General features: G+C 62.8%; 1 protein-coding gene across 2 annotated transcripts in view; it reads right to left on the minus strand.

The window, feature by feature from the left end:
• Positions 1–6073: 6073 nt before the first annotated feature.
• The window catches only part of TAFA5 (TAFA chemokine like family member 5), a 196159-nt gene continuing 188447 nt past the window's right edge, over positions 6074–13785 (minus strand). For both annotated transcript variants that reach the window (XM_060164726.1, XM_060164725.1), the window contains exon 4: positions 6074–6964. In XM_060164726.1, coding sequence (XP_060020709.1) covers positions 6956–6964 — 9 coding nt within the window. In that variant the 3' untranslated portion in view covers positions 6074–6955. The remainder of the gene's footprint in view (positions 6965–13785) is intronic.

Here is a 13785-nt window from a genome sequence, read left to right on the forward strand (position 1 = left end):
TCCTTGGAATGCGGGGGCCTGGGCCTGGACATGTCCGCTGGGCCACAGCCCGTCACTCAGGGCAGTGCGGCTGCACTCCCCGGACAGGGAGCGGAGGGCTTTGTTCCAGGGTTTACGGCCAACCTCTGACTGAGGGCTGACCCTGCCGAAGCCCGGGCAGCGTGAGACCCAGCTCCCAAAGGAGCCTCCGAGGATGACTCTCCTCTCCCCTCTCCAAGGAGCGTCAGAACCCTGGCGGCGACCACGGGCGCAGCGTGAGTCTCGGTGTCTCCCTGGCAACGGGAGCTTTTCCTTCCTTGGTCTTCCCAGAAGTGAGGCTGGGCTCAGACGGGAGGGTCGAGCTGTGAGGTTTGTGTGGAAGGCACCATTTCTACGCTTAGCGACAGCGCATGACCGAAACGCTCCCCTTGACCAGATTTTATCAGGCCCCCGGAGTCCTGCGCTCAGCCAGACCTGGCCTTGGGATCCCGTGTGCCTTCTCGATGGGCCCCATCTTAGCTAGAGTCCTACTGAGTCAGCCTAGAGGTACCCCCACCTTCGCCGACGTGCCTACGGCAAGAACCCCTGCCCCCGGCGTCTCCGGTCCTGGTCTCCCGTCCACTCTGCTCCTTGGCTGTAAATCCCCAGCCGTCTGCTGCGTTGGGAGGGGAGCCTGACCTCCCCTGTTGCCCTAGTCCTCCGTGAAATCTTCCTGACCGTTTTCCTACGCGTCAGAGTAACTTTTCCTTAACACTCACCCTCTGCAGAGCCGGTGGACTGTACGGTGGGGACACGTCCTCGGACGGCACCTATGCCGCTTCCCATGCTCACTTCCCACCTTTACGACGGGACTGGATGGCGCAGCTGGCCGAGATGGGCGACTTTCAGGCTCCTATTGCCCCAGGGACGAAGGGTGACATCACATGCAGGTCCACTGGGTGCTGCCCCAGCTGCAAGGGCCCCCTGCCCGCCACCCCACTAAGGAAAGAGACAGATTTCATCCCGGCAGCCCTGGTGGAAGGAATAAATGAGATGACCTCTGTAAAAGCGGAAAATTAATATTATTTTAAAGCAATTCCATGACCCTGGGCACAGAAGGAAGAAATAAAAGATATCTCAGATGCAGCGTGGCCCCAAAGATGCCAACGACTAAATGGAAAAATATATATATGACCAGGAAACTAGACAGCCAGCCGGAAAGGCGGCACACGCATCCTTCAGGACAACGAGACTGGGGAGACCACCCCCATGTGCAGCAGGGACACCCAGTGCCCCAGGCTGGGACCCCAGCCAGAGTGGAGAGGTGGCGGCTCATGTGCTGGGCGATCAGGCCCTGCCTTTGAGGCCTGGGGGGCGGCTGAGAGACAGAAAGACACACAGACCTCTGGAGACAGACCAGGGGCTCTGATCACTCACCCCCCGGGCGCAGCGGGGAGCACGGGGCAGCGCTGACTCACAGCCATCACCGCAGCTCCCGCAAAGGCCTGCGCGCCGCCCCTTGTCTGGGAGCAGCTGAGCCCCGTGTCCACGTGGCAGTGGCCCCTGGGGGCAGGGTGGAGGGCGTGAGCAGCACCCGAGGAGTGGGCGCCTGGGAACCTTCACCTTAGCGTGTGTGGGGGCGACCAGCAGGTCCGGGTGGGGAGAGGAGAGTGCCGGGTGGGCACAGGCCTGCACGCCGCCCCTTGTCTGGGAGCAGCTGAGCCCCGTGTCCACGTGGCAGTGGCCCCTGGGGGCAGGGTGGAGGGCGTGAGCAGCACCCGAGGAGTGGGCGCCTGGGAACCTTCACCTTAGCGTGTGTGGGGGCGGCCAGCAGGTCCGGGTGGGCACAGGCGGGCACGTGTCTGCGGGGGCGGCTGCTGTCCCCAGCTGTCCTGAGGTCCTGCACCTGCGCTGAGCAGCCCAGACGCCCGTCCCAGCCCCACGCCCACTTCCTCCCCCCCTCCCCGTCTGCCTTCTGTAGCCCTTCCCCCGGGGCTCACCTGCCCCACCCTCTGCGGAAGCAGACAGGGGCCACTCCTGCACCCCACTGTGGACTTTCCCTGGGCTGGGCTGACCCAGACCACTAAGGGAGCAGGGCCAGTGTGCCGGGAGCCTTTCTCAGCCCTGAAGTGGGTCCTCTCCACACACGCAGGACGCTGTCACTGGCCCTGCTGGGGGCACGGTGCCCACCATCAGTCAGATCAGCAGGCCGGGTGGAGGCCACCACCGCCCCTCGCTGAGCCCAGCACCCTGGGAATCTTCGGGAACCTTCCGGTCCTCACGTTCCACGAGGGGGTTTCCAGAGAAGCACACTTTCTGTGGGCGCCAGCTTCTCTGGGCGATGGTCAGCTCAGGACAAGGATGGCAAAGGGGTCCCCTCCCAAAGGCCAATGTGACAAGTTACTGTGGCACGTGGGACATCAGCAGGAGAGGCCTTGGCAACATCGGGGCTGCAGCGTCCACTGGGGTCGACCCACCCCAGGTGCCCTCTGGACCGACACGACGCCTCTGGGCATGACCTGGGGCTCCTGGAGTCTCCTCCTCGGACCCCTGACTTCGAAAGTGCCCAGAACATGAAGGTGACCGTGAAAAAAACAGGCACGTGTACGCACACATGCACACACTACCTACACAGGCTTGTACACACATCCTGTCTGGCCAGTCCCGGAACTGACCACGGAGGCTTCGCCTGGTCACTGTAGCAACGGTGACAGTGGGACCCACGAGGAAGCCCTGCTGGGACCCTGACCCAGAGCTGCACCTGCCCCACAGCCACTGCCTGCAGCCTGGGTTCACATTAACACCCTCGAAGAGGCAGAGCCAGGATGCAGGCCAACAGGTGGCCATGGAGACTAGCCGTTAAAGGTGGCCTCAGGACCGGGTTCTGAGAGATGGAGCAGTGCACCGGTGGCACTAATCACAGAGCCGCCCCTAAACAAACACGCCTCCCATTCTCTAAGGACGCCGCCCCGCGCGCCAGGAGAGTCTCGTGCCGAACGAGAACGGTCTCCCTTGATCTTCAGGAAACCTGGTGAACTCGGCCCAATTCCCTCTATTCCGCCAACGGGGAAACTGAGGCCCAGAGAATAGGCTTATCTCAGCTTTGCTGGCAGCTCAGAGGGGACCGACGCCAGATTCCCGCCCTTCCCATCACACGGCGGGTCGGCCGTATGCCGAAGGAACGCTGCCCTCGGGCAAGGCTGTCCTGTAGGGGCTGCGGGAGTGGCCAGCCGGCGGCGGTCGGGGAGGACGGGCTGAATCCTCCCCTTCCTGGGGGCAGCGACCGCGCCCGTCTCAGCCTCAGGTCACAGCAGGGCTGGGACGGGCCGTGGAGGGAGGGCGTGACCGTCCATCCCCCACACGGGGAGGTGGACCTCACGTCTCTTCCCCAGCCTGGAGGTGGGCAGCACCGATGCCTCTCGAATTCGGTGGGTCAGGAGACTGAGGCCAGCAGCTCAGGTCAGCGAACAGCAGACGCGCGGCTTCCGTGGCAGAGCCAGACTCCCCCCAGACTTGGGACGTCGGGCGTGGCTGGGAGCAGAGGAGGTGCAGGCAGACGCCGCTTCCCGCAGAAGCCTCTGCAGGCGGCTCTGGGCGCTCGTGTGTCCCCCGATCACGGAGACGTCCCCAGCAGGCACGCGGGCGTGGGGCAGGAGGGGAGAGCCCTGCCTAGGGGCACGCTGGGCGTGGACAGGCGGACTGTTTGTTCCTGCAGCGCCACCCGGCCCATCCTGACCGGTACACACCCTTGGATCCGGCTGGAGACCCGTGTCCGCTTCTACGAGCCCTGGTGGCCCAGAAGCTCTTTTCTTTTCCCTAGCTTCATGATTTTGCTTTTCCCCCTGTTTTGCCCAGAAGTCTCCGGAGTAGCGGCTGTGCGTGCGGCTCTCCGGTGGGCTGCTTCACCTCCTGCACGTGAACCCCGGCCCCTTCCAGCTCGTTTCTCCGTGTGGACAGAGGGCGGAGGCGAGGGTGGGCCCCTCTCCCCATCAAGCTGCCCTGCCCCGTTTGGGCTCCATGGCAAAGCCCCCAAGCCGCTCCCTGAGGTATCCCCCCGGGGAAGGCCCTTTCTGGCAAGGGCACCCAGGCCCCCTCGAGAGGGGAAGGGCCCACCTGGGGGTCCCTGTGGCAGCAGCTAGGCCTGCACTCTGTCCCTTCCCCTGCCTCCCAGGACAAGCCCGCTCTGTCCAGTGGGCGGGGCTCTCCTTACTCCCTGTAACAGCTCCAAAGGCCAGTGAGGTCTCCTTAAATCAAGCACAGAACTCGAAAGGCCCGCGGCCCGCCCCCCAGGCCACAGGTCCCAGGGCTGACACCTTATCAAGAGCAGTTGGAAGCAGACAGGCAAGGCCTCCCCCAATGCACACATGCCTGCAGGTGATGGACCCTGAACACGCCCAACAGTGCTCTCTGGAGGTCCGAGCGGGTTTCCCGGGGAAAGAGGTCCTTCAGACGAGGGTCTCCTTCTGGAGCCCTTGAGTGGGGTTCTGCTCCTGGAACTGGGGGCATGTGCGGGAAGGGCCTGGCTCACGGACCCTGGGGGAGGGCTGAATGGACGTGGCTGTCAACTTCCCACTGGCTTGGCCAGGCGCACACGGCTTCCCAGGGGATAGCAGTTACGGGCCAGATGCTGTCTACGCGCCGGGGGCTGGGCTTCAGGGAGTATCCTTGGGGGTCCAGGAAAGCCTGGAGGGCTCCTGACTGTGCACCATCACGGTGGGCCTGCCTCCCGGGAAGCGGCCCTGTCACCACCTGTGCCCTGGGCTCTGTCTCCACCAGCCACGCCGGCGACAGCCCTGTCCCAGGACACCGCGGCCAGCGAACAAAAGCCATGCTTATCAAAGGAGTTTTTCTTTATTTTCATAATTTAGCTGAATCGACACAAAACTGAATACTGTAAAACAAGGGGAAAAAATGCTGTAACATCTCAAATCTCCCAACCTCTGCCCTCGGAAGGTGTCTACACGCATCTCAAATCTCCCAACCTCTGCCCTCGGAAGGTGTCTACACGCATCTCAAATCTCCCAACCTCTGCCCTCGGAAGGTGTCTACACGCATCTCAAATCTCCCAACCTCTGCCCTCGGAAGGTGTCTACACGCACTGTCCAAAGAAACAGGCGAGGGTGGTGGCGGTGGGGCTGCTGGCGCTGCGCCGGGCGACCCTCCCGGGGCCTCCCTCGCTGCCCCCGGGGTGAGCCCGGGCCGCGGAGCTTGGGGCTGGCCAGCTCGGGACAGCACACTGCGCAGTTCGCCTCCTCTGTGATGCCAAACCCCAACCTCGGCCAGTCCTTTTACCCCAGGATACACATACCCATAAATTTGTGGTGACTGAAGGTAAATTATATACTCGTGGACATTGAAATGGGTCTTAAATAAATGGATTTCCTCTCCTGTCTTTAGTCTATGGGTGGCTAGAGCAGCTTCTATATAGTTTTTTTTTTTCCTTTTTTTTTTTTAGTAGCATAGACCTAGCATAATACTCCTGTTAATTGGACTCTTAGGTAGCATACTTAAGCTGAAACTCAGGAAAATAAAGGGACCTGGCACAGGGTGGACAGGGGAAGGTAAACCGTAACTGTCCCTTACTCGTGGGGCCTGGTGACCCCGCCTTGCAGGAGGGAAGTGGGAAGACGGGGGCTCCCCCATCCCCCGCTGTCTCCACCCTCTGACATGAAGACTGAGAAAGATAAGGGTGTCCGCTTGAGAAGACGAGGCCGGCCGCACACTGCCCTCAAGTTGCATGAACGGGAGAGGGGTAAGAAAAAGGGAAACAAAATCCATTGGAAGAAGCGCGATCAAAGGACTGGCCACTCCTACAACAGAGCCCCAGGGGGCAGGGACCACCCAACCCAAACAGAGCAAAAGGCAACGGGCCTCTCCGCTAGCACCGGCCGGCATGTCTGCGCCACACCCCTGGTCCTCAGCTCGCTGCCCGCAGAGTCCTGCCCCTCGGCGGTGCCGGGCGCCCCCACGTCCGGGATGCCGGTCCCCCCCGCCCACCCCAGAGACCTCGGGAAGCCCCAGCCCCGGCCCACGTTGCACGACGGCCGGGGCTACCACATGAATTGTTATATAGGATTTTCTACAAATATACAACATATAAAAACTGTTAAATATATAACTTCCGGCTTTGCAAAATACATTTAATGATCTCTTTCAAACAAGTGTTACTTTCGCTTTCTTTAATTTGCTTTCTGGAGCTAAATGGTGATCGGATGAGACAGCAGTCATGGGAGACCCGACATGCTCTCGGCGAATCCTGGATTATCCCACTATCAGAATGGAGCTGCAGAGAGGCGTGTTTAACTGGTTAAAACAGAAAGGGATTTTAGTACGAGGAAGTCCCTCTAAGTACAGAGGAGCAGGTGTGCACAGCGAGCTGTGCTCCCGGCCAGGCGCACCCGCGGGGTCCACGCGGGGACGTCGCCGGCCGTGTGTCCTCCGGCCGCATCCTCCGGCTGCTCGGGGGCCCCGCAGCGTTCGTGGGCTGTGCCTCTCCAGCGTGTCTCTGCCCCCGTGCCCCCCAGTCGAACCCAGGGACTCTGATGGTAAGTACGAGTCCGCGTTAAAATAGATTTTGCTCTTTGGTCTATTGAATATACTGAAAGGATAAGAAAATAAAAGCGATTCGGACAGTCTGGGGCACAAGGAGAGGCCACTGCTGCGCCCGAGACTCAGTCCTCCCGGGCCCGGCGCTGTCCTCCTCTCGGGCTGGCTGGGCTGCAACTGCCTCCACCTCCTCGTCTGCGGCCGGGAGGGTGGCCAGGCCAGGTTCCAGGGACGCCCGGTGGCGCAGCCCTGCTGTATGTCCCAGGACTGACTCCTCGGGAGGCCGGACAGACTCAGCTCAGGCGGCCGAGGAAGCAGGCTGTCCTTGACAGGCTAGAGAAGCGGAGGGCGGGCGGGTGGCAGAGGGTGGGTGGCATCCACGACCGACCGAGGATTGTGGCCTCTCCAGGGAGCCAAGGTCACTCCTGGGGCCCCTGTGGGGCTGCGTTTGTCAGGAGACCTGAGGGGCAGAGAAGAGAGCCGTCAGCCTCCGCAGACACCAAGGGTTCCCGTCGGGCATGGTGGGAACCCAGAGATCGTCCGCGAGGCTGGCCTCGCCCGGACAGCACACTTAAAAGATGCCGGCAGACCTCCTCGAGGACAAAAACTAGATCTCGGGCCCCAGGGCTGGAGAACCCTACGCCTGTCACAGAGGGCAGCCCGGGGGCACCCGCTTCCTCTGGGCTCTGGGTGGGACCCCGCCCTTGGCCATGATGGGGGCACTGGAGCTCCGTCAGCGGCCAGTGTGAGCTGCGTGTCCTCCGCCCCGCGCTGGCCAGGGCCTCGGGTCTGAGTTGCATCCAACTGTTTCCCTAACCGTGTCTTGCACTGTGCCCTGTACACAGCAGGTACTGCATAACTGCATGGAGCAGAGTGATGGAAACACGTGTGTCTCACCCCTACAGAGCCCCGGGAGGCTGCAGAGCTGGGGTGTTCATGCTGGTTGATGAGGCCCGAAGCACCCACACCCAACACCCCAGAGTCCCAGGAGATGCGACACAGCAGGCCAGCTCACAGCCGTGAGGTGATGTGAGGGTTCCAGCCTCTGCTCTGGGGCAGCGGAGGCATCACCTATAGAGTGACGGAGACAGGAAAGCAGGGAGTGTGGTTTCCACAGACCATCACAGCCTCAGGTGGTGGGACCCGTGTCCAGCAGCCTCCCGTCCCATGTCCCCGCTGGACCACTGGCTCCCTCATCCCCTAGGGTGGCCCCTATTTGAGGCAGGGACCCCGAGGCCTGGGGTCCCACGGACAGTATGCAGGTGGCCACTGCCTTTTAGGACCCCAGACCTGGGTCAGGCGCATGGGGCTGCCCTCCCTGTACCGACTCCCAGCAGGCCCAGCTCTGCAGGGAGTGGACGGTGTCCTAGGGGTCCCACACATGCCATGGGAATGGGACGCAGCGGGTGTGATGGCCCGGGAGGGGCCTCTCCAGATGTGCTGGGGGACACCTCCCCCAGAAAGCCCCTCCCCTCTCCCTGCAGCTGCTCGTCCACCTCCGGGCTGGTCCCGCGTCTACCGCATCCAGCCTGAGCCCCGGCCCTTTGCCACCTGCCTGCGGCCCCGGTCACACTCCCACCAGGCCCCGCCCAGGTCGCAGGCCCCTGTCCCTGTCACGCGGACCACACCACGGCCTCCTGGCTCCTCCCGCATCCTCAGCCGCCGGGCTGTGTGCAGGCTGTCCGGCTCACACGGGCCGCTCCCCAGGCCCCGAGGGCCTCACGCTGCCCGTCCGTCCTGTCCTGCGCTGCAATTAGCCGCCGGGGGCCGTGAGCCGGGCAAGCGCTGCTCACATCTTCACTGTCTTCCGTCGGTGGCCGGCTCGGGGGGAATGTGGACTGACTGCCTCCGGCCTGCCGTCCTCCAGGACAGACAAGGCCCCTCCCCAGGTGGCTGGGCTGCACATCCCACCCCAGCTCTGACAGCGCCTCGGCACTGCACTCAGAGCCCCTGCCGGGACCCTGCTCTCCACCTGCAGCTCCCAGACAGCAGCCAGCAGCCATGAGGAAGGCACCTGCCGGGCAGGACTCAGCTTGTCCCCCCTCCTCCACGCCCGTGGTCCTGGGCACCTGCCGGGCAGGACTCAGCTCGGCCCCCCTCCCCAAGCCCGTGGTCCTGGAACCCCGAGGCCGGCACAGGGTTCTAAGGAGCAGCTCCGAGAACCTCAGGTTTCCCTGAGGCCCCGCCGGACCGTGCTGTCTCCTCCCCAGCGCTGTGTGGAGCCCGCACACACGGGCGCCCCGAACGCACCAGTGGTGAGGGGGTGTTAACTGGATTTAGGTGTTTCAGGCCCAAGGACACCTAGCAGGTTGATGGCAGAGCTGGACCAGAGCTGAGGGTGTCCAGGGAGGGTCAGAGCTCTCTGCCCCCAGCCCCAAGGGACTCAAGGCTGCCTGAGGCTCCAGGTTGACAGGCGCCCACTCTCTCGGCAGGACTAGGGCCCCCACGGGGCTGTGGAAGCAGGGCTGCTGTGGGATCCCAAGGCCGCGAGCACACGTCCGGGGGTGACAGGGGCCCAAGAGAACCTCCACGTGCGGTTGTGGGCATGTGTGGGCTCAGCCCTCACTCCGTCTCCGCTGCCTGAAGCCCGTCCCAGAAGCGGGAGGGCACGGGGAGCAGAGCCAGGGCACGAGGTATCTTTGGAGGGGGGGGTCACCGTTCTGACCACCGCAGGGTCCTAGCTGCAGATCTCTCTCCACATCTGGCCAGCTACCTGATCTCGGCCCAGGGACCCGGACCCTGACCCCAGTGGACACCTCCAGCCCCAGCCTTCCCGAGTTAGGCAAAGGCCTCCTTGCACATGGCATGCTCGACCCAGGAGTCCAGGAGTGGTGGTGACCCTCGCCTCACTCGGACCTTGTAGGCCTGTCGTCCAGGCCCATCGCCCTGCTGACCATAGCACGTGGCAGCCAGCCCCTCCCCGACCCGTCCAGCCACGTCCACGACGGAGACCGTCCAGCACAGTCACTCACCGGCACCTGAGGGGTTAACCAAGAAAGGATGCACTGATTCTACTTTTTCTACCTACAAAATTGTATAAATTCTTATTTGTAGAGAAACGGGGAAACACATGAGTATAAAAAGAAAATAAAAATCCATCCACGTTTTCATATCAGAAGCTATTTGGTTAAATTTAGTGCATTTCCTTCACGCCCTTTAGAACACATCCACGTGTACGATGAGGGTTGGGTTCCGCGTGAACGTCTGCACTGTTGGTGAGAGCATGTCGGCAGCCTGGCCTGTGCGATCGGCAATTCCTGGGCTGCACACGTGCTCACGGGGCCCCCACTGGATGGACTCCCAGGGACCCGGGCTGTCTCAGTGCCCCCCGCGCCCCGCCTGGGGGGCTGCTTCTCGTCGTCTGCGAGCTGAGACGACAGAGGCTTCACGTCCGCCTTCATTCGACAGAAGAGAAGCAGGATTTGGTTGAGGGTTCATCTTCACTTCTCCTGACGACCAGAGGAGTAGAATAATCTTGCCAACGCGGTCCCCGGCCACTCGCACCGGCCCGTCTTGTCGGTTCATCTGCTCAGGTCTTGTATTTCTTACTGATCCGAACAAGACCGCGTGTATAATCTCAGCTGCGCCCATGTGCACAGGCCAGGGAGAGTCCCGGGCACATTTACTGCAGGCCTGTCTCCCAGCTCGGTCCACCCTTAGCTTTCATTCATGGTGCCTCACACACACGGAGGTTTTCGTGTGGGGGGAGTAAGCACGGCTGATGTCTCGTTAGGAAGCCCTCACGGCTTGAAGCAATGCAGGCACTTACGTTCTAGTCATTTCTTACAGTCACAGGTGTTTGCCCCTGTAGGTCCCCCATCCTTGGGGGGGGTCTCCAGTTTCCTGCAGGTACCCTGGCCTCTGGCGCTTCCTGCCCCTGGTGGGTGGGGGGGGGGAGGGCTGGATACAGGTCCCTGTCTGCTCTGGCCAGTTCCCCCAGTCAGGTCCGCCTAGAGACAGAACCCCTGAGCCCAGCGGGTCTGGAGGGACACAGAGGCCCGTCCAGCTAACTTCCGAGCCCTGGATGTCTGCTGCCTTCTCCTACCAGGCCCAGGCTAAGTGGGGAGGGAGGCAGGCCCAGAGCTGCCCGGAGAGGGTGGGCTGTCACCGGACACCCCCGGCCAGAGCTCAGACACTCTCTGAGGCCTCTGCTGTCAGACCCCGGGGCTGGCTGCCCCCAGCGCCTGCCTGGCCTTCAGGAACAGACAGGAGGCAGCCTGATGTCCGCAGCGGCTGTGCTCAGATGGGACCCAAGTCCCGACCCAGCCAACAGCCGAGTGCTGGCTGCCAGCTCGTCCCCAGGCCTCGGGACCAGAGAAGAGGCCTGGAAGTCGGGTTTGCAGCCCAGAAAAGTAGTCAGAATGGCCAGGACGAGCTCCAGCAGAGCCACACAGGCTTTGCAGAAGCCAGCAGAGCCCTTCTGGCCTCAGAGAAGCGTTTCCAGCTGGGGAAGCACACGGCTGAGGCCCACCTCGGGCCTCACAGGGGTCCCCGCTCAGGGCCCTGTGCTGGTCCTCACAGCTCACTGGAAAACCAGCGCTGGGCTGGTCGCTGCAGGCGGCAGGACGTTCCCGTGCTGGGAAGCGGCCCACTGGTCTCCGGCGCCCTTCCCCAGGGAGCGTCTTCTCAAGACAATCGGTCAGACCCCGGGGACACCCAGGAAGCAGCCCCTGCTCTCCTGCAGGCTGCCCCCCACCCCACCCGGGATCCTGAGCCCCAGGGATGACCCATGAGAAGTGAGTCATGTCTCATCCACGTGGCCCTTACCTCCCACCTGCTCAGGGACACGCAGGGCCAGTGACCAGGACCCCGGGCCTGGCGGGACCATGACAGCCACCTGGCCGGATGCTCGGGCTGTGTCATGAGGGCCCTGCTGGATCCCTGTCTCTGGAGAGAGCATCCAACCTGGGGTCCCTTCCCCATCTGTGCATCTGAGGGTCCAGGACGCTGCCCCAGGTCAGCAGGTGGTGTCCTTGTGGCCACGTCCTCCCCCTCCCTGGTGAAGGCTCCCGTGTAGGGGTTTCCCTGCTCCACTGGCCCCCGGACAGTCCCACTAAGCAGCCCTGCGACTCCAACCCCGAGCTGAGCTTGTCAAGAAACTCGACGTGGGCCCCGGCTCCTTGGAGGGCCCTGAGCTTTGCCAGAGCTGGCCTCCCGGAGGGCACCTGCTCGTCCTGGTTATACATTTCTCATGGGTCAGATCTGTCACTGCACTGGGGGTCTCCCCAAACCCCCGTGGGCTCCTTCAGGGCCGGGGTCACCTCCCTCCCCTCTGAACTGGGCAGTGACGCCCGCTCTGAGCCCGTCCTGCTGACCATGGCTTTGTGTGCAACATCGCCCAGACACCCTTTGACCGCACGGCTTTAGGACCTTCTACCCCAGTGGGAACAGAGGCCCAGGGAGGCAAAGCGGCCGGTCCCAGGTGACTGACGAGGCTCCAACACCCCACGTTTGCTGCCAGGGAGCTGTCCTCAACTCTGCTCTCCCCCTCGAGGGGCTTTCTGGGAGCTGCACCCAGCTTCCTGAATCCCGGTGGTCAGTGCCGCTGCTCTCCTGGTGTGCGGAGATCCAGAGTGTCCTGGGGTCGCAGCCTCTGTGTGACCCCCTGGTGTCCCCGGGCCTGGAAAGCAGCCGGCACTCGGCGGGCTCCAGCTCTGCGCATGGCCGTCCAACACCCCAAGGTCATGGGCTGCGTCCTCGGGGTCTGCGGCTATTTCTCTGGGACTCCGCCCCCGAGGTGGCCAGAGCTGGTCTCAGGGTCACCTCGCCTTGCACGCTGGACAAACTGACACAGGAGCCGGCCCAGCACTGCCCGTGTCCCCTGTGGTCACCGGGCTCAGTGGACAGAGCCTCTCAGTTAGTGGCGAGAGTCCCGGGAGTGTTTGGTCTGAGGACTGAGCTGTGGACACGGCCGGAGTTCCCGTCCAGGGCAGTCCTTCCCGCCGGGCAAGGAGGTGACGAGGAGGTTTTTCTTGGTATTTGGACGCTATAAAGCATCGTTTATAAAACAAAAGGAAACCTTCCAGCCCTGTGAGTCCCCTGAGTGATACTCCCTCTTCCTCTAAAAGTTTCCGTTTGCCTTTGGGGGCAGGCTGAGTCTTCTGTTTAAAGAGCACAATGTTCTGGGCTGAAAGCCCCGAACAAAAGGTTCTAACGGACAGCGGAGACGTAGAAACTGCGGGGCAGCGAGATGACCATGGCCTGCGTGAGAGAGCTTGACCATGAAGGCTGCTACCACGGAGAGAGTAAAAACAACCGGGGAGAAGCTTCTGGAAAGGCTGTGCATCATCCCATCCATGCCCAGCCACGTGATTGAGTTTCTGGGACCATTTCCTGACCTTATCCGGCCAGTTCACACCCGAGCAGTGTGGTTAACTGACTCCTGAGCCTGGGATGTCCCAGACGCCCGAGGAGGGAGGGCACACGATCGTCCGCAGAGGGGCCCTGGCTGCTCAGACACGTCCCCCTCTGCCCTGCTGTGAGGGAGGAGACGACCGGCCACCTGGAGACCCAAGGCCCTGTGAAAACGCGCACTGGCGTCTAGCGCGCAGGCGGGACAGAGAGATGCGGCACCTCGAACGGCGGGGCCGGGGACAAAGTGGGGGCGGGCAGCACGAGGGCCAAGGCCTGGTCTGAGGATGCCCAGCGTGAGAGAGCAGGGCCCCAGTCCCTCCCCCGCCCCTCGAGCACCAGCCCAGCTGCCCCGGACGCACCTGTGTCTTGTCACTGCGGCTGCTTCTAAGGGCCTCTGCCCCCCACCCAATCTCCATCACTCCTCTGCCCCCATCTAGGGGCTGCTTAACGCCAAGAAGAATGACAACTACGCCACCTCCTGATACTTAGGGGTCCTTAGTAGGCAAGGAGTGGAGGGTCTCGTCTCCTGGAGCCCACAGCACAGCAAGGTCACGTGAACTGCCCCCAAACAGGGAGCACAGCCCTGATGACATGGAACATGCCCGGCCCATGATGCTCTGGGGAATCTGCAGGGCTGAGGGCTGCGAACAGTGCCTGGCGGGACCTTGCTGGGCCAGTTCTGAAGGGCCAGGCCACGACGGTGCCACGTAGGAGAGAAGCCGGGGAGGGGATGGAATGGGGCAGGCGGACAGGGGAAGCCTGGGTGGGGTGCTGAGGGCCCTCTCAGCCGGAGGGGCAGTTCCGTCCCTGCCCTGTGGCCTCAGGACATGTCCCCTTGTGCTTAGGAAGCAGCGTGAAGTGGTGACCCTGGCCCTCGCACCAGGCAGAGCAGACGGGCGCCTCTGTGCACCACTATCTTCGCGGCCC

This window comes from Lagenorhynchus albirostris, chromosome 11 (genome assembly GCF_949774975.1).
Source record: "Lagenorhynchus albirostris chromosome 11, mLagAlb1.1, whole genome shotgun sequence".
Lineage (NCBI taxonomy): Eukaryota > Metazoa > Chordata > Mammalia > Artiodactyla > Delphinidae > Lagenorhynchus > Lagenorhynchus albirostris.